Consider the following 23,613-nt stretch of genomic DNA (forward strand, 5'->3'; position numbering starts at 1 on the left):
AGTGCTCCTCAGGGAGAGTGTAGGGAGCACCCTGTGAGAAGCCACAAGGCCTTACAGGAGCCTGAAGGACGGTGGGCTGTAGTACAGCATGGCGGGCCGGGATGCACAGGGCCAGATTGCGCCCGGCCTCCCAGGCCGTGCAGTAGAGACTGAGGGTCTCCCTCTCCCAGTTGTCTTAGGTGTCCAGCAGGAGAGGGGATCATCATGGAGACACCGTGCTCCCTGCTGACGACATCTCTAGCAGAGCCCTAACACGCGTAGTCGTGCCGTCCTTAATGTGCCAGAAGCCATATCCAAAAAGAAAAGCAACGGAAGAAATTAATTTCAGGAATATATTTTGTTGAGCACAAAACATGCAAAATGTTATCATTTCGATCTGCAATCTGTATTTTAAAACTACTGAGATCTTTCACATTCTTCTGGGCCTCATTTCAAGCATTGAGTAGTCAGGGCTGGGGAGCAGCCGCCTCCTTATTGGCAGAAAACAGTGCGGGGAGAGGGGGGGGCTTTCCTCTGCTTCTGTCCCCGTTGCCTGAGCCCCAGAGTTCCGGTCCTTAACCTCAGCTCTCGACCCTGCAGCGCCCCCTAGTGGTCACCTTACCTCTTTTTCCGGGGCTCTGCACCGCCCCCCCCCCCCCCCCCCCCCCCCCGCCCCGCCACGCAGTCCCTGCTGGACTCCAGCCTCTAGGTCCAGTCCCCAGTCACCTCCTGGTCTCTCTCTCCTTCAAAACTTTTTTATTGTAAGATATAACACAGATTTTTTTTTTTTTTTTTTTTGCAAAGCACATGAACAAAAGTAAAACTTACTGAATTGTTATTATAAGATCAGCACCTTTATAAGCACTCAGGTCAAGAAATAGAACCTTAAAGTCACCACCCCCGGGCCTGTCTCAGTCGCTGCATCACCCTCCGCACAGCATAACCCTGCCCTGACTTTTGGGGCAACCGTGTCCCTGCCTGTCTTCGCACCAGCAGCGTTTCCTGCCTCTGCTCGCCTCTTCCAGCCGCACGTCCATCCCAGTGGCCTCCCCCATTCTCACCACCCAGGCCTGCAGCTGCTCCTGGGCTCAGGCCCACCTCCCCGGCTCTAGCCTCGCTTGTCCCGGAGCACACCCTAAGACTCCTTCTGGGGGGCACCACCGTCACAGGGTCCCGGCCCCCGCGTTCGTCCTCTCCCTCTGGCTCTGCCCCTCTCTGTCAGTATCTGACCTTTGCAGGGGGCGTCAGCATGTGGCACGTCGCCCAGTCCGGGGAAGGGGAAGCTCTGCTTGCCTCTCCTCCCCTGCATCCTCCTGGGGACCACATCCTGGGTTCCTCTTGGTCTCCTAGCACTGTGTTCTCTGGCCTCTGTCTGGTTAAGGACCTCTGTGCTTCCCCCAGGACCAGCTCATCCTCAGATCTGGGTCTGGATCACCACATCTATGGTTCTGGAAAGAGCCAGTGAACTCCAACCTCCACTGCCCAGCCTCACCCTTCACCCGTGTCCCCCCTCAGCTGGACCTGGCAGAACAGGGCTCTATGCAGGTCGTAGGAATCCCCTCACTCTCTCCCACCTCATCAAATTGGCACATGCTCTTTTTTCCCTCTGGAATTTCATGCGTTTCCACCCCCTCCTTCCCCTGCATGTGGTGCCTGTGCACACACACCCCTGCTATAAGGTAACACGATGTGCTCCTTCTTTCAGAGTAAGAGACTATTTTAGTGTTTATTTTATTATTTTTGAGAGAGAGAGACAGACAGAACATGAGCAGAGGAGGGGCAGAGAGGGAGAGGGAGACGCAGAATATGAAACAGGCTTGAGGCTCTGAACTGTCAGTACAGAACTTGATGAAGTCTTGAACTTGGGAACGACAAGATCATGACCTGAGCTGAAGTCGGACACTTAACCAACTGAGCCACCCAAGCGCCCCCAGAGTAAGAGACTTTTAATGCCTCGTGGCAGGCACCCAGGCACATAGTAGCAGATGACATTAGTGGCAGGAGGATTCTGGGACACTAACTCCTTCTCATCTTTCGATATTAAACTGGAGCCCCAGACAGCCTCCTCTTTCCCAGCCCCCTCTGGCAGGTGTGATTTGCTCTCCTTTCTTGCTCTGTTGGAATTGGCTGCTGGTCCCCCATGAAGCTGTGAACCCTTGGCCATGATCATGTGCTATTTGTTCTGGTCTCCTAACTGATCTCCTTGCTTCTACCCTCACGTGTCCAGTCTGTTTCTCAGGCAGCAGCTTGTGTGACTCTATTCAAATATAAATCAGAACATGTCCCTTTTCTGTTCAGACCCCCCATCAATTTAGAAGTCCTTATGTTGGGGGTTCCCTTAAATCTCAGCCCCTCGCATTGCCTCCCTGACACCCGTCTCTTGCTCCATCTCTTCCTTTTGACCCCCCTGCACCACATGAGCCATATGAGCTTCTTTGAAGTTCTTCAAACATGATAGCCATGCTGCTGCCTCAGGGCCTTTGCACTTGCTCCTCTTCACAGGACTTTCTTCAGGTATCCAAATGGCTTGGCCTCTCATCTCCTTCAGGTTTCAACTCAAAACATCACCTTCTCAATGAGGCCCTCCCAGACCACTGTTTGTAACCAAGAAGACACTAAGGGTTAGAATTGCTTGTGGGAGCCAGCAGGGGCCCACGGTAGAGCAAGGCCAAGAATGCAAACTTCCAGCTCCTACCCCATTCCCTCCGAGAAAGGCTGAATTCTCAGCTCTTTAATTAATAATTATTGCTGCTTCCTTTTCCACGACTGATAGTCTGTTCTTTCTATTTGGTTTTCTCTAATCTGCTCAAGTGGTGAGGGTGTCTGTTTCTGCCATACGGATGAAGAATTTTCCAGGAGGCCGAGTGACTGACCACGTAGCTGGTGAGGGACACATTCAGGACTTCAACCTGGTCTATCTGACTCCAAAGTTCTTTCTACTACACTGACAGGCTTTTCTTTTGGGAGCCTGAATAGTGTCTCTTAGGGCAAAGCATTTTGCAAACTGTAAAGTGCTGTATAAATGTAGGACATGTGGTTGATGGGGGTTTTCCTGTTGTTTGAAAGGCTCCGCGATGGACACTAACTTTTGCCAGTGAAGGTCCTCTGCCTGTGTCATGTGCAGACCTGGGGCCTCTGAGAGAAGTGCTGTGGCCAGAAAGCACACAACTTCAGTCAAGGCTCAGTTTTTCCCCGTGGGGACAGTGGTTCCCAAACTTTGCTGCACGATGGAATCACTTGGGAACACTTACAACCACAGTGTCCAGGTGGCAACCAGACCTAGAGAAGCAGAGTGTCCAGAGGGAGTGGACATGTGCAGGCACTGGGAGGCATTAAGGACCCCAGCGATTCCAGTGTGCGGTCAGATTTGGGAACCACTAACCTGAAGCCTTTTCTTATGTCAGTAAGGATCTGGGCAGTTGGGCATGAATTCCTGGTTGGGCTGTGGTGTCCGACAAGATCCCTAATTGACCCCAAAGCAAACGAGGAGCCCTCAACTGCCCGTTGGAGACACCTGGGGACTTTAAGGGAGAGCGAGAGATGGGTGGGAGACTGCCTCCCCGGAGCACCCACATGAGCTTCCAGCTTCGGCCCAAGGCAGTGGTTCTCAACCAGGGCCATCTCGCACCACCCAGGGAATGCTTGGCAATGTCTGAATGTTACTGGACCCCCAAGACCAGGTTTTTAAGTCTCAACCCTAAACTTGAGAGAAAGTAGGCAGGCAGAACTTATTAGAGATAGCCTGTGTATGAGGGAGCCAACAAGCAGGAGGAATGTTGTTCCCAGAAGGGACAGCATGCAAGGCTTATAAAGGCACGTTTCCAAAGGGTGAGAGCAAGCAGTGGGGAAGCATCCTTCAGTCCCACAGTCATTATCTTGTGGTTGTTACTTTTTAGTGGATACAAGACAATCACAGGATGCCTTTCCCCATGTTCAACGTTCCTTTAGAACTTCTGGAAAACAGAAATACTTGTGCAAGGAGCCTTTAAATTGCTACTTTAATTTTGCCCAGACCACCGTTACTCCCTAATGGCTCTCATCTCTCCCTTGTTCTCCCTTCCAGAAGGAGATTTTTGTCTCTAAGCCTATGGAAACATTTAACCCTTGCCTTAGGCCAGTGGCTTTATAGGAGTTAAGTCCCTTTTGCTTTCCCTATATTGTCTCATGAAGACACTTTGGGTTGTCACATGTTTGGGAAGGCGATGCTGCTGGCATCTGATGCCGAAGCCGGAGATGCGCTAAACATTCCGCATGCGCAGGACAGCCCCGCCCACACAGTAGAGATTGATCTGGTCCCAGACGTCAACAGTGCTGAGGCTGAGAAACGCTGGTCTCGTGAAACCCCGCGCATGGCTCAGATTATGACTCGAGTTGAGAAATTCAAAGATGTGCTGTGAATCAGATTCGGGCGTCCGTGAGCTTCCGTGGGAATGGAACTTTAGCGGTTACTGATAAACATTGAGAGAGGGGCCGAGATGCTTCTAACTCTTCTTGTTGAAAAGATACTGCATGTAATTGCATGGAAATTGCAATTTTCTACTTTCGAATTTGTAATGTCTTTAAAACTGCAGCAGAACGGTCCCAAAGCCTCCATTTCCTCCTTGGGGGCACGCGAACAGCCTCCGTGCCTGCCTCTCCCAGGTGACTCCGAGGGTCAGTGCAGGCACAGCCCTGAGAGCTGGACCAGGCGCATGATATCGGGAGGTGCTCCGTACGTGTTAGCCGGTGTCGTGCTTATTCATGGCACAGAAATGGAAGTGAATTTGCTCGCTACGAAACTGCAGCCCTATGAAAATTCTCTAATTGAAAGGTGCTGTGAACTCTAATGTCCTCCTTTTATGTTCACTGAAACTCTTTAGGTCAAAATGGTCCATAAAACTAAGCCTTTTCTTTGAAATGCACAGTTATTACCAGTAACTAGCATCCTATGAGTGCTGAGGTTTGTTCTTAGAAGGAATTTAAGTCATTAGCTAGCACTAACTAGAATTTGGCATCTGTGAAAGTCTTCATTGTCTGCTTTATTGGAGAGGGGTTCAGGATTTGGGGTAATCTGCTCGCCAACGAGGTGCCAAGTGTGATGAAAGCTTGTGGGTCTGAAACATCGCACCGATGGACTTCAAGGCACCAGTGCACAATTTTTTCCTAATTCTCCTCCTCTTTTCCTGGGAAGCCCAGTGAAATAAGGATTCTACAGAAGAGAAAGAATCTAGGACACACTGTTTATCCACCTTCTTTGTTTCTGACGCCTGTTACGCCTGTTTCTGCCTCCGAAGGCAGAGCTAATGTATGGAACAAACAGCTCTTATGCGAAGGAAAGAAACTAATCCTTTTTCTCCAACAGGATGGGAAGACAGCAGAAGAGCTGGCTAAATCAGAACAGCACGAGCACGTAGCAGGTCTGCTTGCAAGGCTCCGGAAGGTGAGAAATGCTGTTTATCGGTCTGAAATTCTCTGTTTTATATGAAAAGGTCTGCCTTTTTCTTTGTAAAGAATGAGATGAACAAAATGAGGCTTTGGGCACACGGGTTATTTGAAAGGTGTCTGTCCCTGTCCTGTGGTTTGCATACAGTTAGCGTCAATGCATCAGCTACCTATCAGTTTCCTCTTCTGTGTTTGGACATGGAAATCATGTGACGTCCTTACAGTTGCTATGCCTGGTTTCCCTCCTCCCGCCCTCTCTGTAATAACCGTCCCCACAAAGTAGACAGGAAATGAGAAGGCTGACTGCTTCTTTCCTTCTTAATGTGTTGAGCCCCCAGATATCACATGATACACTCTGATCCAGGAAACACTGTTGCTCTAAGGTTTAAGGACACAGGACAAAATGAAGTAAATGGCAGGTGTGTCTTCCCAGCCCAGATCATAACAATGTGTATCAGGAGTCCTCAGAATTAGTCACACCCTTTAAGGTAGGAACTCTGTGTCTGAGACTCTATCCTAAAGAAATGAAAGAAATGCAGGAAAAAGTGTTTTATGCATGCAGGTTTCATTGCAGTTATATATAGTTATATATATAACTATATATATATAGTTATATAGTTATATATAATACAATAATAAAAATCGGAAACAGATGACCAACAATGATGTCTAGTAAATTGTTATACAGCTACAGGGTAGAACTGTTTTTGACCACTAAAATATTTCTGAAGAGGTTTTAGTAACAAAAGTTCAGTGCTTAGGATGTTGCAGGGTTTCAAAGCAAAAGATAAATTATACATATGCACATTATAATCTCTCCTGTATACCTAGAAATACATAGAAAATATTAACAGTGGTATTTTGGTAACTAACATTTCCTTCTGTAAACATTACTATATTTTTTCCAAATTCCTTATAATATAGGTGACCTTAAATAATACAGATTTGAACCGTACAAAGTCCAACTCTATGCATGTTTTTTAAATAAAGACAGTACAGTGCTGTGAATCTATTTTCTCTTCCTTATGATTTTCTTACATTTCCTTTTCTTTCACTTACTTTATTGTAAGAATATAGTCCATGGTCCATATAAACATACAAAATATGTGTTAATCACCCGTTTATGTTATCAGTAAGACTTCCAGTCAACAGTGGAGTGTTATTAGTAGTTAAGTTTGGGGGGGGTCAAAAATATATCTAGATTTTCAACTGTGTGGGGGTCCAGCACCCCTAATCCCTGTGTTATTCAAGGGCCAACTATAATCATGTAGTAATTCTTCAAAGACAGACTTTCTAGAAATAAATAATAATTCAGTTGATTTAAGTGCTCAATGGAAAGGGATTATCGAAAATAAGCTTGGGGTATCCCATAGATGTCCTGCCCCATATGAATTGGAAAGTGAAGGGGTTCCTGGGTGGCTCAGTCGATTAAGCAACTGACCCTTGGTTTTGGCTCAAGTCATGATCTCACAGTTTATGGGATCAAGCCCTGATCAGGCTTTGAGCTGGCAGCTTGGAGCCTGCTTGGGATTATGTCTCCCTCTCTCTCTGCCCTTTCCTCAGTCTCTCTCTCTTAAATAAATATATATTAAAAAAAAAAAACAAATTGGAAGTGTCCTGGGAGGGATGATCACCTCTCACCCTCCACAGCTACTGAGAGTCTGAATTTTCATAGTGGTCCCAGGGTCCTGGCCGTGGGGCGGGGGAGGGGACATGGGTGCAGTAATTTCCTTCCCAGCCTTGGAGTTGAGCTGGGAGAGATCATTCTTCTTCACACCTTTGTGCTTCGGAGTCTGTGAGCTGGCTGCAAAGGCAGTAGGAAGATGACCCGTGAAAACAGATGTCCCTGGCCACTGCAGGGATTCAATGTGCCCTTCCTTCTGGAAATTCCAGAAAGAGAAGTCTGGAAAAATGTTCTTAGCCTTACTCAGATGTTCTTTTTTTTTTTAATCTTTAAAAAATGTTTTTTGTTTATATATTTCTTTTGAGAGAGAGAATGCAAGCAGGGCCAGGGCAGAGAGAGAGCGAATCCCAAGCAGGCTCCACATTGTCAGCACAGAGCCCAGCGCGGGGCTTGAACTCACAAATCGTGAGATCATGACCTGAGCTGAAATGAAAAGAGTCAGAGGCCCAACTGACTGAGTCACCCAGGCACCCCTAGCCTTACTCACATGTTCTTACAGGAAATGCATGCGTTAAATGTAGACATTGTTTTCTCCCACTCTGCACTGCCATGCACTGTCTCACTGTGGAGGAGAATTTGGACTAGAAAAACAAGGGAAAGTGTTTTGTTTACAAGCAGAAAGAGAGGGGGTGGAGCCTGGGAGTCACTATCAGCAGATCAACCAGGAACTTGCCCACAAAGTCTCCTAATCTCCAAATTCCCTTAAAGTAAAGCAGTGTGTCAGTCAGCACATGGAAGAATGGAACAGTCTGGAACACAACAACCGGCTGGATTGGCTCAGTGTTTGCGACCTTTGACTGGTGCCCTGCATTTGAGTGCAGAGCCTATGTTTATAGGTGACATGTCACAAGAGAAGGGTGGTTGTAAGTTGATCACTCATTGTAGTATCCATCAACAGCAAAAAGAAACTGACCTGAAATCTGGCCTTGGCAACTCACTTGATGAGGACACAGTTTTACTGTGAATTGTTAGATCTCTCTTACAGTCCACTGGTGGAGAGGAAAGTTTCGTTAGGCTGAACACCTCACGGATCAGGGATTCTCAGGCTTCCCACATTCCACGGAGGAGGGTTCTCACCCATGCGGGGTGCCACCACCCGAATCTGAGCCCTAGTGACGTCCCTGCCGCATGTAGAGGGCTCAGCGGTCACGGTGGGCCGCGTTCCTCACAGTGAAGCCTCTGGCGAATCTTTCTGGGCCTGGAGTGCTGCTTACCATCTCAGAGACTTCTCACAGAGCTGCGACCCTGGGATGGGACAGACACTCATTTTTAAGCAGAAATCAGTGGCAAACCATGATCCCCGCCTGTCTGGTGGGTCACCTGGGGAGATATCCTCTTCGGACAAGGTGACACAGCTTTTCCTTGGGCTGTGCCGTGTTTAACACACAGGAAAGGTCCATTCTTTTGTTTTAAAATGGATGGCCACACTGGGTGCAAAGCCGGAAGTTATTGTGGTGACAGGTCTGAAACAGTGAGTAAAGCCCAGACCGAAGTACATGAAGGACAGGCTCTCCAGTGACAGCAGAGAGGGATCAGACTGAGGGGCTTAAAAGTATTTTCTCCCTTAATCTGATCCCAGATTTCCTGCCATGTGCTTACGTTGCTTTTATGATTAGAAATACAAATACAGGGAAGCTCGTATGGTGATCCTGCCAACCCTGTGTGCCCAGGGGAGGCGGTAGGCTGTCTTCCAGTCTAGAATCTTTAAATCATGGTAGGTGCGTTCTTGCACTGTCCCGGTTTCGGATTTCCTTTATTTTCTCCCACCAATTGGCACCCTTGTGTTTTGGTGCCTAGCTTTTTATTTATTTATATAAATAAATATATATTTATTTATAATATTTATAAATATATATAAATAATATATATATTAAATATATAAATTTATATAAATTTATATATTTTATATAAATATATATTTTTTACATATATATTTTTTATTTTTTGTTTTTTTATTTTTTTTCAATATGTGAAATTTATTGTCAAATTGGTTTCCATACAACACCCAGTGCTCATCCCAAAAGGTGCCCTCCTCAATACCCATCACCCACTTTCCCCTCCCTCCCGCCCCCCATCAACCCTCAGTTTATTCTCAGTTTCTTTCTTTCTTTCTTTCTTTCTTTCTTTCTTTCTTTCTTTTTTCAATATATGAAATTTATTGTCAAATTGGTTTCCATACAACACCCTGTGCTCATCCCAACAGGTACCCTCCTCAATACCCGTCACCCACCCTCCCCTCCCTCCCACCCCCCATCAACCCTCAGTTTGTTCTCAGTTTTTAAGAGTCTCTTATGCTTTGGCTCTCTCCCACTCTAACCTCTTTTTTTTTTTCCTTCTCCTCCCCCATGGGTTTCTGTTAAGTTTCTCAGGATCCACATAAGAGTGAAAACATATGGTATTTGTCTTTCTCTGTACGGCTTATTTCACTTAGCATAATACTCTCCAGTTCCATCCACGTTGCTACAAAGGCCATATTTCCAACTCCACACCCGAAAAACAACCCAGTGAACAAATGGGCAGAAAACATGAATAGACACTTGTCTAAAGAAGACATCCGGATGGCCAACAGGCACATGAAAAGATGCTCAACGTTGCTCCTCATCACGGAAATACAAATCAAAACCACACTCAGATATCATCTCACGCCAGTCAGAGTGGCCAAAATGAACAAATCAGGAGACTATAGATGCTGGAGAGGATGTGGAGAAACGGGAACCCTCTTGAACTGTTTGTGGGAATGCAAACTGGTGCAGCCACTCTGGAAAGCAGTGTGGAGGTTCCTCAAAAAATTAAAAATAGACCTACCCTATGACCCAGCAATAGCACTGCTAAGAATTTACCCAAGGGATACAGGAGTGCTGATGCATAGGGGCACTTGTACCCCAATGTTTATAGCAGCACTCTCAACAATAGCCAAATTATGGAAAGAGCCTAAATGTCCATCAGCTGATGAATGGATAAAGAAATTGTGGTTTATATACACAATGGAGTACTACGTGACAGTGAGAAGGGTGCCTAGCTTTTTAAAAGACAGATGGGAGAGAGAATATTCCAATGTCTGATATTTTGCCATTATCCTGGGATTTTTCTCTAAGGAGAGGTCAGCGCAAAAAAAGTCATTTTAATATCTGTGATCAAAGGACATCATCCCTGTTAGTGCCCAGAGTCCACAGAAAGATTCCTCTCTCTTTTTGCTTTGAGAGGCAAAATATAAACTGATGGCTGGGTGCACAGACTCAGGAGTCAGATGGCCTGGGTTCAAATCCCAACACTGCTGTTTTCTGGCTCGGGAAATAGAAACCTGCTTAGCTTCAGTTTCCTGTTTGTCAAATGGGGTAATTGTAGAGCTGCCTGACAGTATGGTGATGATGTAAATGTTGTCTTTACACCAGTGTCTGCACACAGTAAGCACCGTGTGTTTGCTGTTGTTTCTGGTAGCCTGCAAACCAATCTCTGAGTCCCGGGGAAACATAAGGATTTCCCTGTGGTGGCCCCTCCTGTGACCCAGCACCCAGGAGCAGATGTGGGAGTGTCAACAAGGCAAGTGGGCCCCCTTGAGAGCCAGCGTTACAACAGCCATCATTCAACCGTCCATGTGTGGCAGGTGCTGTGATTTTACAACATCCCAAAGATGGAGACGTTCCTGCAGGAAAGCGGGGCTCAGTGAGGCTACGCAAACGCTCATCAGTGCAGCGCCCAGAGTCACTCCTGAAATAAGAATGTCCTGTGGCCTTCAGTGGGCTCCGGGCTTCAGTGCCAACTCCTCACCAGCCGCGGGACAGGGGTCTTTCCCCGTGTTGAGCTCACCCGCTGTGCGGTGAGCCCCGATCTCCTTCCAGGGGTCCCCACGGCCTGCTCCCTTCAGCGGAGTCTCCTGGACTCCGTGTTCACTGAGACCCATGATTTGTTTGCCACAGTCATTCCCTCAGAAGGCTCTAGACTCAGCTTCCTGATGAGGCAGAAAGGGAGGAGTTGGCTGCCCCGTATTTCTAACCACATTCGTGTCTTTTAAAATAAATATATTTTCAAATAAGTAACTGCCTGGAATTGGGGACACCCGGTCCCGGAATCTGGTTCTTGAAAGTGGTTGAGGCATCACAGGAGCGACCCTGGAGAAGATGTCAGTAAGGACTTGTGGTAGGTTGTCAGGAGGAGCAGGTGAGAGAAGCCAAGACAGTAGATGTATTTGCAGTTATAAGTCGGGTCCCTGGAGGAGAGTGAGCACACCAGGATCCGCGGATAAGGGAAAGGAAGAGGGCAATCTCTACATAGGAGCATCGTGTCACCAATTTCCTTTCCATGTCATTTTTTCTTGATGTTCCCAGTCTTTCTCACCAGGGTGCAGTGGGCAGTTTGGGGTGGTGGGACTTCCTGTCCTTACAAGATAAGAGGACCCCCAAGCAGCTCCAGTCATCTTGGCCCCTCCCCCATTCATTGTGAAATAAAAAACTGCACATTTCCTGACACCCCTGGGAGAGAACCATCCTCTGTAAGACCCCCCTCCCTGTGGATCCTAAACACATTCATGGGGATAAGTCTGTATCTGCACAGCAGGGGGGTGGCCTTGAAATAGGTTTCCAAGTAGACCAAATTAGCAACAGAAATGCCCCCTTGAATTCACATCTAATCAGTTGACAAGCCTAGGAACAGATTTTTAAAGGTTTGCTGGGGAAGCCAGGGGCTTCCTGTTCCAGAAATAAAACCTAAGTCATCTTGTTGACCTGCAGGGGGCAGCAGAGGACTGGCCAGAGCACAGGGAGAGGCTACTTGGGTCCTCAGACAGCTCAGGGGGCTGACCCTGAAGAGATGAGACCTTGCAGCCAGTGCATCTGGGCGGGGTGGGGGTGGGGGTGGCCAGGCCAGAGCTTGTGGGGAAAGGAAGAACCCGGGACAGGCCTGAGCTGGGCGAGGTGTGCTGTGACCCAGTTCACCATGAAGTGATGGGGGGCAGCCGTGTGCTGGAGCCTCTGGTGCCCCCCGCAGAGCCCACGACACGTGTCTCTTCCCACCTGCGTGTTCAGTGCCCTCACACTGGGGGGCTTGATTGTCCTTCCAATTAGATTTTAATAAGCTGGCATTAAAATAGTTGCTGTTCTTACACCTAAGATGAGACAGTGAAGAAAGGTGCCTGGGAATATTTTGGAAAATAGGATAAAGTGTAGAATTTACCCAGAATTTAAAATTCAGCACAAGGAAACTACATTTGCATAATTAAGACTTGCTGCTCCTTCCCTGCTGGGTCTAATTGCATCCTGCCATGTGGGGAAAGCCACATCACCTCCCTGTGCTCTTATCTGGCTTTCCCAGATTTCAGATGGTCTTCCCTGTCAATCTGCTGATGTTTAGTCATCTTTGCTGATGGGAAAGTGGAGCTAAATTGCCAGGGGTAAAGGTGCAGGAAGAAAGTTAGCTAGAAACCAGGATTCCCCAGGGCATCAAAGAGCAATGCAGTTACCAAATAATATTCATTTAAAAGATATTCACAGTGTCTAGATATGCTAAGAACTATTCTAGGCACAGGAGAGACCACAGTGAACAAAAGAAGCAAAAGTCAGCCAAAAAACGAATAAAGAAAAATACCAGATGGGGTAAGTCAGGGGTTGGCAAACAATGGCCTCCCAGCCAAAGTGGGTCCACCACCTGTTTTTGTAAATAAAGCTTTATTGGAACACAGCCACACCCATTGACTTTCTACTATCTATGGCCGGTTTCTGGGTACATGACAATCATAGGAGAGACCACCTGGCCCTTTATAGAAGGATCGTTGCCCCTGCTGTAAGTGCAGGGATTCAAACAGGGTGAAATTAGAGAAGGGAGGGGAGTTACTTTCCACCCACTCTGCTGGTGACATTTAAACCAACACATGAAAGATTGGAGAGGGGAGTCAACCAGAGAAGGTGGTGGGGAGGAAGCAGAGAGAAAAGTGAGTGCAAAGGGCCTGGGGCAGTAAAAAGCTGGGTGGGTGTGTCCCAGAAAACAAAAAGGAGAGGGATGGGCCTGCACCAGGACTTGAGCTTGGTGGTCTGGGAGAGAATGGTGACTGATCAGAGAGGTAGGCAGCTTTACAAACCTAGGTCAGGAGACTGGGTTTGGTCCAGTTGTGTTCAGCAGGTGGGAGCAAAATCTGACTCTCATTTTGGGACTTGCCCTCTGACTGCCCCGACAGAGACCAGGTAGGAAGTGGTCTTGGAAGCCAGGTGAGATATGACGGCACTTGGATAGGGTTTTCCAGGCTCAGTTACACTGTGACCCATGGGCAGGAGTGCAGATGGAGGGTGCCCATCCCTGGGTAAATATTTAAAGTGTAAAGTTAAAAGCAAATGGGGAAATAGTCCATGTTGTGCCTCCCACTTACAAAATACACCTTCTGACCACCTGGAAGGCAGGACTGGTTCAGAATTCTGATCCTCACATTCCCTGCTGCTTTCCCCACCTCTCCCCAAGCCTGGCAGACTCACCTGCTAGAGGCTCACCGCCATGGCCACCCCAGCCCTCACCTCTGCACTAACCACAGGAGAATATTCCAAGGCAGGAGCCAGAATTTAGGAAACACGGTAGTCCTTGGTGTTAATGCAGGAAGGTCTGATGAGGCGGGGCTTTGTGGCCACCAGGGCACAGGTGGCCTTGGATCTCCTGGTAGGTAGAGACCACAGAGGGACTTGTGTGCTCCCTCCAAAGAAATCGGTGTTCTCCCACCTTCAGAGCTGTGGGGCGGGGGGAGGGGGGACAAACTCACTGTCTTCCTCAGGCCCTCTCTGCGTCAGAACCACAGTCAGCCTTGGAGAGCACGCCTGTCTGGTGATGGCAGCTGCCTTCCCTGGGACACTGCTCTAGGCCCCAACAGTCTTTGTGCCGCCGCCTACTGGTGACAAGAGAAAATGCGCCACCCACCTGCAGTCCGGGAGAGATTTCAGCACCTTCTGTTGTACTTCTGCATCAAAATCAGTTGTGTTCAGATTCTCCAAGGCTCTTAGTGAGCAAGAGGAGGGATTATCCTGCAGGACCAGGTTGGGTCTCCTTAGAAAGGAGAAGACTCATATTTTGCTTTCTTGCCTTATGGCAGATCTGTCCATCTTGATGGGGAGCTGTTTCCAAACTTGTCTTCTTTCCAAAGAGAAGGTGAAGGGTGGATGAGGCAGTCCCAGCACAGCCAGTGGGTGGGGAAGCAGGGAGAACCCCTGGCAAGGGCATCATGGGGGAGCAGCGTGGGGTATACAAGGAATGTCATTGGGAGCATTTGAGTGTCCCTGGGTCAGATTTGGGGGTTAGAAGGAAAACGTGAGGCATGGCTCACCTTATCACACCGGTATCCCAGAGCCTGTGTGTAGGGACATACTCAACAGGATTCTTGCCAAAGCAGGCCAGGTGATCAGATATAGGGGAGAGGTGAGAAATTTCATCACGTAGGAAGGAGTGGGATTTTTACTAAACTGACTGAACAGGATTCTTGCTAAAAGTAAACTAACTTGGCCAAGGACAGGGCAAGACACAGAGAACCTTGACTAGAGTTAGGACCAAGTGAGAGTTTTCATCCCTGCCTGCCTCTGTTCTTGGTCTGGCCGGGGAAGCAGCAAACACATTACCTGCAGCTTCTAGCCCCCCAATACCCTGCATGGAATTTAAAGGAGTGAACTGTAGTCATTTGAGGGCAGCACTGAGCAAAGCATATACATGACTTCCCTCAGCTGCCCTGGAGCAAGCCAAAGAAACTTCTGGAAGTTTGCTGGGGCTGCAGCAGTGTGCCATGGTTACCAAGCCTCTAGGTCTTCAGACTGCAAGGGCCTGAGGGACTCAGGCAGAGGGGACACACATACCCTCAATCTGGCACACAGGGCACGTGATGGCCAAAGTCAAGATGCCAAGATCAGAAGTGCACAAAGCAGAAAAGGGCCACAAACCAACTAATTGCACACTGTCCCTGGGAGCCGGTGGTTGGATTACAGCCAGAAGCAGGTTTTCTGCCTTTCCCCTGTCACAGGAGAAGAGGGCACTGGTGTCCTCAAAAGAATCATTATGTTAGTAAGCTGTGTGTTACAAAGTAAGTGGAGAATGTTCTATTCCCCTTGGTGAGATACTCCTAGTGGATGGTGATGCTCACAGGACATGGTGACTGCAGTTTAGATGCTTCCTGTGCAGGGGAAGGGAGTGCCAGGGACTGATTGGAAAGGAAGGGGAAAGGGCAGGCTTTGAAGGTTAAATTAGAGGGTTGGGAGGCAGATTTGCTTCTGGGGTCAAGGGCTTATCTGTAACACTACATGGCATCAGGGAGAGATCCAGCTAGCGCCCCATCTCTTCCCGCCTGGTGGGCAGCTCTGGGATGAGTGACTGTGTCACAACAGAACATCTTCAGCCTCTGCACTGACTTGGGTCACAATTCAGGGGTCCCCCAGCCCTTTCCCTCCCCTGCAGGGCTTTGTGTCTGAACCTATTGGAATTTGCGGCTAAGGGAGAAGTTAGAATAAGGACAGCGTCAAGTTCTACAGAGCACTGGGCAGGGGGAGGAGTTCACAGATGACAAGTACCTGCACAGATTATGTTAAATGTGAATGGAATGGCCTCCCTGTGACATACCAGAGACATCAAAGGGAATATCTATAGTGAAATATAATGTGTTGCAGTGTATAAATGCTGGGGCCCAGGGCATGAGGGTTGTAGTGAAATTGGCAGGTATGGGGACCCGTGCACGGTCACTATGAAGTGCCTGCAGACACCCGTGCATCCTGGAGTGCTGGGATGGCACGCGGACACTGTAGCAGCTTGTTGACCTGATTTTCGCAAGTGAGGGTAAGAGCTCGTGAAGGATTATATATAGATTTTCTTAACCAATTTATTAAGCATTTGCATTCTTGGAAATCTCAACTATTGAGATAACACTCTCCAAAACAGGCTGGATCGTATGTGGCATGCAGTTAAGCCTAAGGTCATGTAATCATAAGCAAGTTTTTCTCTTAAATAAATGCTCAGCAGACTCTCAGCGCTCAGGTGGACCCAGGGAGTTGTTACCGTCCAGGACATGTGTAAACGTGTGTGGACACATAGCACCCACATCCACGAGCACCCCCAACATCAAGAACTGAAAACGTAGCGCCCATTCCCACCGTGCCCACTAGGAGGCAGTGTTGCCATGTGGAGAAGGAAGGTCAGGGTCACACAGAGAAAATGGGGAAGGAGTGGAGTCTGACAGGTGAGCCTGCTGGGTGGTCAGTGGAAGAAGGTCAGTGGAAGAAGCCACCGTGGCTCAGCGGGAAGAGGCCAGCAGGACATCCCCCCTCCCGGGGTGAGAGCTGGAAGCAGTGTCTGCCAGGCCTGAGACCACAGGAGACTAAAAGCAGGCAGTTCCCTCTGAGAGGCTCCTGCAGGTCCCCCTGAGTCCTGTCATTTCTACACACCCCTTTATTGAGCACCTCCCTGCCAGGTGCTGGGGACACGACTTTCTCCTCAAGTTGGCTCCCAGTTGAGGGGGAAGATCATCCCACCACACCCTACAGTCTAGCGGGGTCATGATGGAGAACCCCACCTGGGCTGGAGCCTCCTGGGGAGGAACATTCTGGAAGAGAACCCAGTAAAAGCGGTCCCCCGGATGTATGGAAGTTAGCAGGTTAAAGCGGAGGGACCATCCTGGGTCAGGGAAGGACCCTGAGCCTGCACCCCACACTCCAACAGGCCCCTGTTCTGGGGCCAGGATCAGGCTGGGGGTGGGAAAGCAGGCTGGCTGTGAGGGTGGATGGAGCCAGGGCGGCGAGAGCCGTGCCTGACTGTGCAGGTGTCCAGGTGGGCTCTCTGGGTGCACAGAACACCTGCCCACACTGTCCAATCAAAGTGCTCTTGTTGTCTTTGGTGTCAGTGTTCACGTGTCTCTGTGTCCCCAGGACACGGATCTGGGTCAGGTCTACACCTTCCTGTTCCCTGCACTTTGCTCAGCCCATGGGGGCCTCCATAAATGTGTGCTGATGAGCGAGTGAGTGAGTGAATGTGTAAATTATCCTGCTTCTCTCTGCAGGGCTGAGAGAGGACAGTGGGAAGGTTACGGGGTCCCCAGCCCCACCACAGCATCATGTATGTACTTCCTGATGCCCCTTCTCAGCATCTGGTGCCATCATGGTGTCGTGAGGGAATGGGGCCCCTCCACACAAAGGAGCAGGGGTCCCTGGCCACTCTTGACGGGCTGACCCTGGTTCCCCTTTAAATTGACGGCTTCACAGGAATTACTCCACCCCATTTCTTGTGCACCAAAATGCCATGGACATGGGCACCTCCCTGATGACAGAAAGCTCACCGGTGGTTGCCAGAACCCGGGCAGGGAAAGGCGGTGACTGGTTATAGCTACAGAGCTTCCTTAGGGGGTGGAAATGCTCTGGATCCCAATGCAGTGCTGGTTGTACACATTGTATATGCAGTAAAGCCTCGGAACTTCCAGACCACTCGGAAAGCCTTCCAGACCACTCGGAAATGGTCAATTACATGTTATGTGCACTGTACATGAATCTTTTTTATAGATACCATGGGACAGAATAAAACGTCTGCAACACAGGTAAGCGTCGCAGACCAGGGTACAAACTTCCAGGGGTAAAATAAGTAAATGCCAGGATGTGCTGTACAGGATGGGACCACAATTCATAATACTGTATTGCATATTTAAAAGTTCCCAAGCGAGTAGCTCTTAAACCTTCTCATCACCAGAGAACTCTGAGGAAGGACACGGCGAGAGTTCCTAACTGTAAGAGTCGGCATTGGCTGTTTGCTCAGAGCCTTCTCTTTCTCTGTGGCTAATTCGCCCCTTTTCATCTGTGTACAGGATACGCACCGAGGACTCTTCATCCAGCAGCTGCGGCCCACACAGAACCTCCAATCCAGAATCAAACTGAAGCTGTTCGGCCACTCAGGCTCGGGGAAGACCACCCTGGTGGAGTCTCTCAAGTGTGGGCTGCTGAGAAGCTTCTTCAGAAGACGCCGGCCCAGACTTTCCTCCGCCAGCTCCGCCAGGTTCCCGCCCTCACCCCTGGCATCCAAACCAGCAGGTAGGCGCCTCCTCCCCTGCCCCTGCCTCTCCACTAGGTGCTTGCTTTTGTGCTTGTCTCCTGTCACGGTCTAGGAGGAGTGCTAGCTTTGTGTTGGGTTACCTGGCCTGGGGTGACCAGATCTCACTGTCTTGGTGGCTTTAGGTGTTAGTCTACCCCGGCTGTGGGCCATGTGTTGGCCTGCTGGTGCAGATGCCCCAGTAATAGCAAGGACGGGGCCTCACCAAAGTCATGGTCACAGACACAAAGATCCAGACTGCAAATGCGCGGATCACAGAATGGTGTCGTGTTCTACTCTAAAATGGGTAATGAGGTGAATTGTATGCTATGTGCAATTTATGTGAATGTATTTTAAATGCAATGGGACAGAATAAAACATATCTGCTACATGGGTAAAAATACAGACCAGGGTACCCGGCCCTTGAAGACACAAGTCACATGAACAAATACAGGTTCCGGATTGTACACGTCGAATATCGGCCCCAAGATGGGTTCTCCCCCTTAGGCTTTCTTTTTGGAATGCTGGGCACACCCAGTGACTCAGGAACACAGCAACAAAATTCGGTTCCATCCCTGTGCGACTCCAAGTAGGTTGGTGGTTTCGAAAGGCTCCCTAAGGATTTTGCGGTTGGTCCATCCACTCACACGCAGCCTGATTGGGGGAGTCCCGTTTTGCAAAGGTAAGAATATAACCCTTCACAGAGTTTCCTCACTCTCCATTTTGTGCAGGGATTCAGTTTCTACACGTGATATTACAAGGTGTCTCATCAGTCCCCCCACATTGAAAACAGCGGTTTTACCGTTTTGTTTCTATGCAGTCTCTCTGTCCATGAGGAGAAGTGTCTGGGGAGCATTCGTCAGGGCTGGGGGACAGTTGACTGAGATTTACACGCCCTTTCAACTTCTTTACTGTGAACAGCAGTGGAGTTACAAGCAGGCGCTGAGATAATAACCACAATGGATTTATAATTAGTATGACTACAGTGTCGCTCACACCTATTGCTTGTGCTTTCTGAGCACCGAGTGTGTGCCAGGCACTGGACAAAATGTGGTACGTGTGACACCTCCTTTGATCCACACGACAGCCTGCAGGGTATTTAACTGAGGTCCTGAGGGGTCAAATGGGCTGCCCGGTGTCACACAGCTGGCATTCTTGATGTGTCTGACTCCCAAGCCAGTGCTTAGGGACGATGCTTACAACTCCGTCTGGAGTATAAGGGCATTTCAGACACACATTTTCCCATTGTCTCCCATAATTTGGGCTCAGTTTGTAAGATGGGTTTCACCTTGTCTGAAGCCAGTAGTTTTCCAGATTTAATGATTAGGTTCAGCCTCTGTGTGTGAACCACGCCCTTGTTTGTGAGTGTGTATCTGTGTGTGAGAGAGGGAAAGGGGGAGAGACAGAGATAAAGACAAAGACCTCTATTTAGACCTGGGATCTGCAATGTCTGTGAGTCCTCTTTGGGTATGAAGATTATGCCCTGTAAGCCCATGAGCTGAACTGAACCAGCCACAGATTCTATCTCCTGTGCATCCCTCACCTCTCCGAAGTAATGTCTCCACTCATCTTCCACATCTGGAAGAATCTGGAAGTAGATCCTTGATAAAACGCGCCTCAGGAAGGCTGCATTATCAGCCAGGGTCACGGTGCTATAGCAGCGTCCTCCAGGCAGTGCCGAGGGAGACTTGGTCGTGGGGCTCGGTCACAGAAGGTCCTGTGGAGGATGAAGTCTGCTCTGGACCAGAGAAGCCACTTGGGCGCAGTCGGCAGAGACACAGAGGGTCTTCCTCTGTTTAGAATTGTTCAGAGCTGTCTCTCGAGTCCGAACCCTCAAATTTCTGTCAAGATAACAGGTTAGTGGGGTCAGGCTTCCCCCACAGAGCTGCTAGGAGGTAATCACTGCTTGCTGTTGTGTCCCACGTGACTCAGTTCTTTAGAATCTTCCTGGTGCCCTGGCGTCGATGCTGGTTTTGCCACCAGAAGCAGCTGAAGGGAGGGACCATCACGTGGTAGTCCCTTCTCCTGGGAGCAGGCGGCTTTGTTCTCTCAGGAGGCACAGGTCTGCTCTCCCTGGTCACTCGTGTGAAAGAAAGTCCCCTTGGGGATTCGCAAGATTGAAGAAAGTGGCAGATGCTGGAAAGACACAAGAGCAGGCCAAGGGGACACCACAAGGAGATCCAGCTGACAAAGTGGCTGCCTCTTGGGGAGACCGCAGTAAAACCTAGAAGCAAGAAAGAGTGGAGAGCGGCCTGTGGTTGACCGCCTCTGTGCTGACCTGGGTTCAGGTGGCGCACATATGTCATCTCACTGGATTCTCACGAACCTACTTTAGAGAGAAGTAACCTGGGCCTCAGAGACATAATGTGTGTCTAAAGCAGAGGCTGAAACCCAGCTATATGTGATACAAGAGATGGGGAGGAGGAAAATTGGATTTACTGCTGACATTCAGAACTCATTCACCAAGAAATTTGGATACGGGGCTCTTTGTGGAAAATTGGAAACTCTGGGTACACTGATTCACATCCCCGATATCGGATATAAATGTTCCACGCAAGTGCATTCATATCTCGCAGACAGCAGGGAGCTGGTTCGTGTTAACAACTTGGCCCTTTCCGAGGTCATCTCCTGAATATGCTGGAGGTCGGGGGCTGACACCAGCCAGAAAGCCAAGACCAGGGGACATGTCTGCCACCCCTGTCTGCAGGCACTCAGGTCACTTGGTCCCTACCCCATGCTGCGTGGTCTGGCCACCACACATACACTCGCTCTGTGGCCAGCTGAGTATCACAGCTGTGGCATGTGGGGCTACAGGAGGAAGGAGATGACCCAGAGCAGAGGGGGAGCGAGTGTCCAGGAGCCACCCTGCAGGGGCCGCTGCCTGCTGTCCCCAGAGAAGAACAAGTGGGAAGAAGTGTCTTTTTCATTTCCTTTTTAAATTAGATTCAAGTTACTTAACATACTGTGTAGTATTGGTTCCAGGAGTAGAACTTAGTGATTCATCACTTACGTGTAACACTCACTGCTCATCCCAACAAGTGCCCTCCTTAAAGCCCATCCCCCATTTAGTCCATCCCCCCACCCACCTCCCCTCCATAATCCTCAGTGTGTTCTCTGTATTTAAGAACAAACTCCAGGGGCGCCTGGGTGGCTCAGTCGGTTGACATCTGACTTCGGCTCAGGTCATGATCTCACAGTTCGTGGGTTCGAGCCCTGCATTGGGCTCTGTGCTGACAGCTCAGAGCCTGGAGCCTGCTTCAGATTCTGTGTCCCCCTCTCTCTGCCCCACCCCTGCTTGTACTCTGTCTCTGTCTTTCAAAAATGAATACACATAAAAAAATCTTTTTTAAAAAGAACAAACTCTCAGGGTTTGCTTCCTTCTTTGTTTTTCTTATTTTATTTTTTCTTCCTTTCCCCTATGCTCATTTGTTTTGTTTCTTAAATTCCACATATAGGGAAATCATATATTTGTCTTTCTCTTTTTGACTTATTTTGCTGAGCATAATACACTGTAGTTCTATTCACATAGTTGCAAATTGCAAGACTTCATTCTTTGTCATTGCCAAGTAGTATTCCATTGTATATATAAACCACATCTTCTTTATCCATTCGTCAGTTGATGGACATTTGGGCTGTTTCCATAATTTGGCTGTTGTTGATAGTGCTGATGTAAACATTGGGGTACATGTGCCCCTTCAAATCAGCATTTTTGAATCCTTTGGATAAATACCTAGTAATGCAATTGGTGGGTCATGAGATAATTCTATTTTTAATTTTTTGAGGACCTCCATACCATTTTCCAGAGTGGCTGCACAAGTTTGCATTCCCACCAACAGGGCAAAAGTGTTCCCCTTTCTCTGCATCCTCACCAACACCTGTTGTTTCCTGTGTTGTTCATTTTAGCCATTCTGACAGGTGTGAGGTGGTATCTCATTGTGGTGATTTGTATTACCCTGATGATGAGTAATGTTGAGCATCTTTCATGTGTTCATGAGCCATCTGGATGTGTTATTTGGGAAAGTGTCTATTCATGTCTTCTTCCCTTTTCTTCAGTGGATTATTTGGTTTTTTGGGGTGTTGAGTTTGATAAGTTCTTTATATTTTGGATACTAACCCTTTATGTGATCTGTCATTTGCAAATATCTTCTCCCATTCCATTGGTTGTTTTTTAGTTTTGTTGATTGTTTCCTTTGCAGAAGCTTTTTATCTTGATGAGGTCCCAGTCCTTCACAGAAGCTTTTTATCTTGATGAGGTCCCAGTAGTTCATTTTTGCTTTTTCCCTTGCCTCTCGAGACACATCTAGTAAGAAGTTGCTGCGGCTGAGGTCAAAGAGGTTGCTTCCTGTTTTCTCCTCAGGGATTTTGATGGCTTCCTGTCTTACATTTAGGTCGTTCATCCGTTTTGAGTTTATTTTTGTGTATGGTGTAAGAAAGTGGTCCAGGTTCATTCTTCTGCATGTTGCTGTCCAGTTCTCCAAACACCATTTGCTGAAGAGGCTGTCCTTCTTCCATTGGATATTCTTTCCTGCTTTGTTGAGGATTAGTTGGCCATACATTTGTGGGTCTATTTCTGGGTTCTCTATTCTGTTCCATTGATCTATGTGTCTGTTTTTGTGCCAGTATCGTACTGTCTGGATGATTACAGCTTTGTAATGCATTTTGAAGTCTGGAATTGTGGTGCCTCCAACTTTGGTTTTATTTTTTAAGATTGATTATTGGGGGTCTTTTCTGGTTCCATACAAATTTTAGAATTATTTGTTCTAGCTCTGTGAAGAATGCTGGTGTTATTTTGATAGGGGGTCCATTGAATATGTAGATTGCTTTGGGTGGTATTGACATTTTAACAATATTTATTCTTTCAACCCATGAACATGGAATGTTCTTCCATTTCTTTGTCTTCTTCAATTTCTTTCATAAACTTTCTTTAGTTTTCAGTGTACAGACTTTTTACCCCTTTGATTAGTTTTATTCCTAGTATCTTACAGTTTTTGATGCAATTATAAATGAGATTGATTCCTTGATTTCTTCTTCTGATGATTCATTATTGGTGTGTAGAAATGTAACAGATTTCTGTACATCGATCTTATATCCTGCGACTTTGCTAAATTTGTGTATCAATTCAAGCAGTTTGTGGAGTCTTTTATGGTTTTCCACATAGAGTATCATGTCCTCTGTGAAGAATGTAAGTTTGACTTCTTCCTTGCTGATTTGGATGCTCCTTATTTCTTTTTGTTGTCTGATTGTTGAGGCTAGGACTTCCAATACTATGTTCAATGACAGTGATGAGAGTGGACATCCCTGTCATGTTCCTGACCTTAAGGAGAAAGCTCTCAGCTTTTCCCCATTGAGGATGATATTAGCTGTGGGTCTTTCTTATATGGCCTTTATGATGTTGAGGTATGTTCCTTCTATCCCTACTTTCTTGAGGGTTTAAAAAATTTTTTTAAATGTATATTTATTTATCTTGAGAGAGCGAGCCAGGGAGGGGCAGAGAGAGGGGGAGAGAGAATCCC

At 48.0% G+C, this 23,613-nt stretch overlaps 1 protein-coding gene across 6 annotated transcripts in view; it reads left to right on the forward strand.

Moving 5' to 3' along the window:
* The window catches only part of DAPK1 (death associated protein kinase 1), a 188,793-nt gene that overhangs the window by 149,619 nt on the left and 15,561 nt on the right, over positions 1-23,613 (forward strand). For all 6 annotated transcript variants that reach the window (XM_042963702.1, XM_042963700.1, XM_042963698.1 and 3 more), the window contains exons 19-20: positions 5,321-5,398; positions 17,880-18,102. In XM_042963702.1, the coding sequence (XP_042819636.1) occupies positions 5,321-5,398; positions 17,880-18,102 (301 nt within the window). The remainder of the gene's footprint in view (positions 1-5,320; positions 5,399-17,879; positions 18,103-23,613) is intronic.

Source organism: Panthera tigris, chromosome D4 (assembly GCF_018350195.1).
Source record: "Panthera tigris isolate Pti1 chromosome D4, P.tigris_Pti1_mat1.1, whole genome shotgun sequence".
NCBI classification, from domain to species: Eukaryota; Metazoa; Chordata; class Mammalia; order Carnivora; family Felidae; genus Panthera; species Panthera tigris.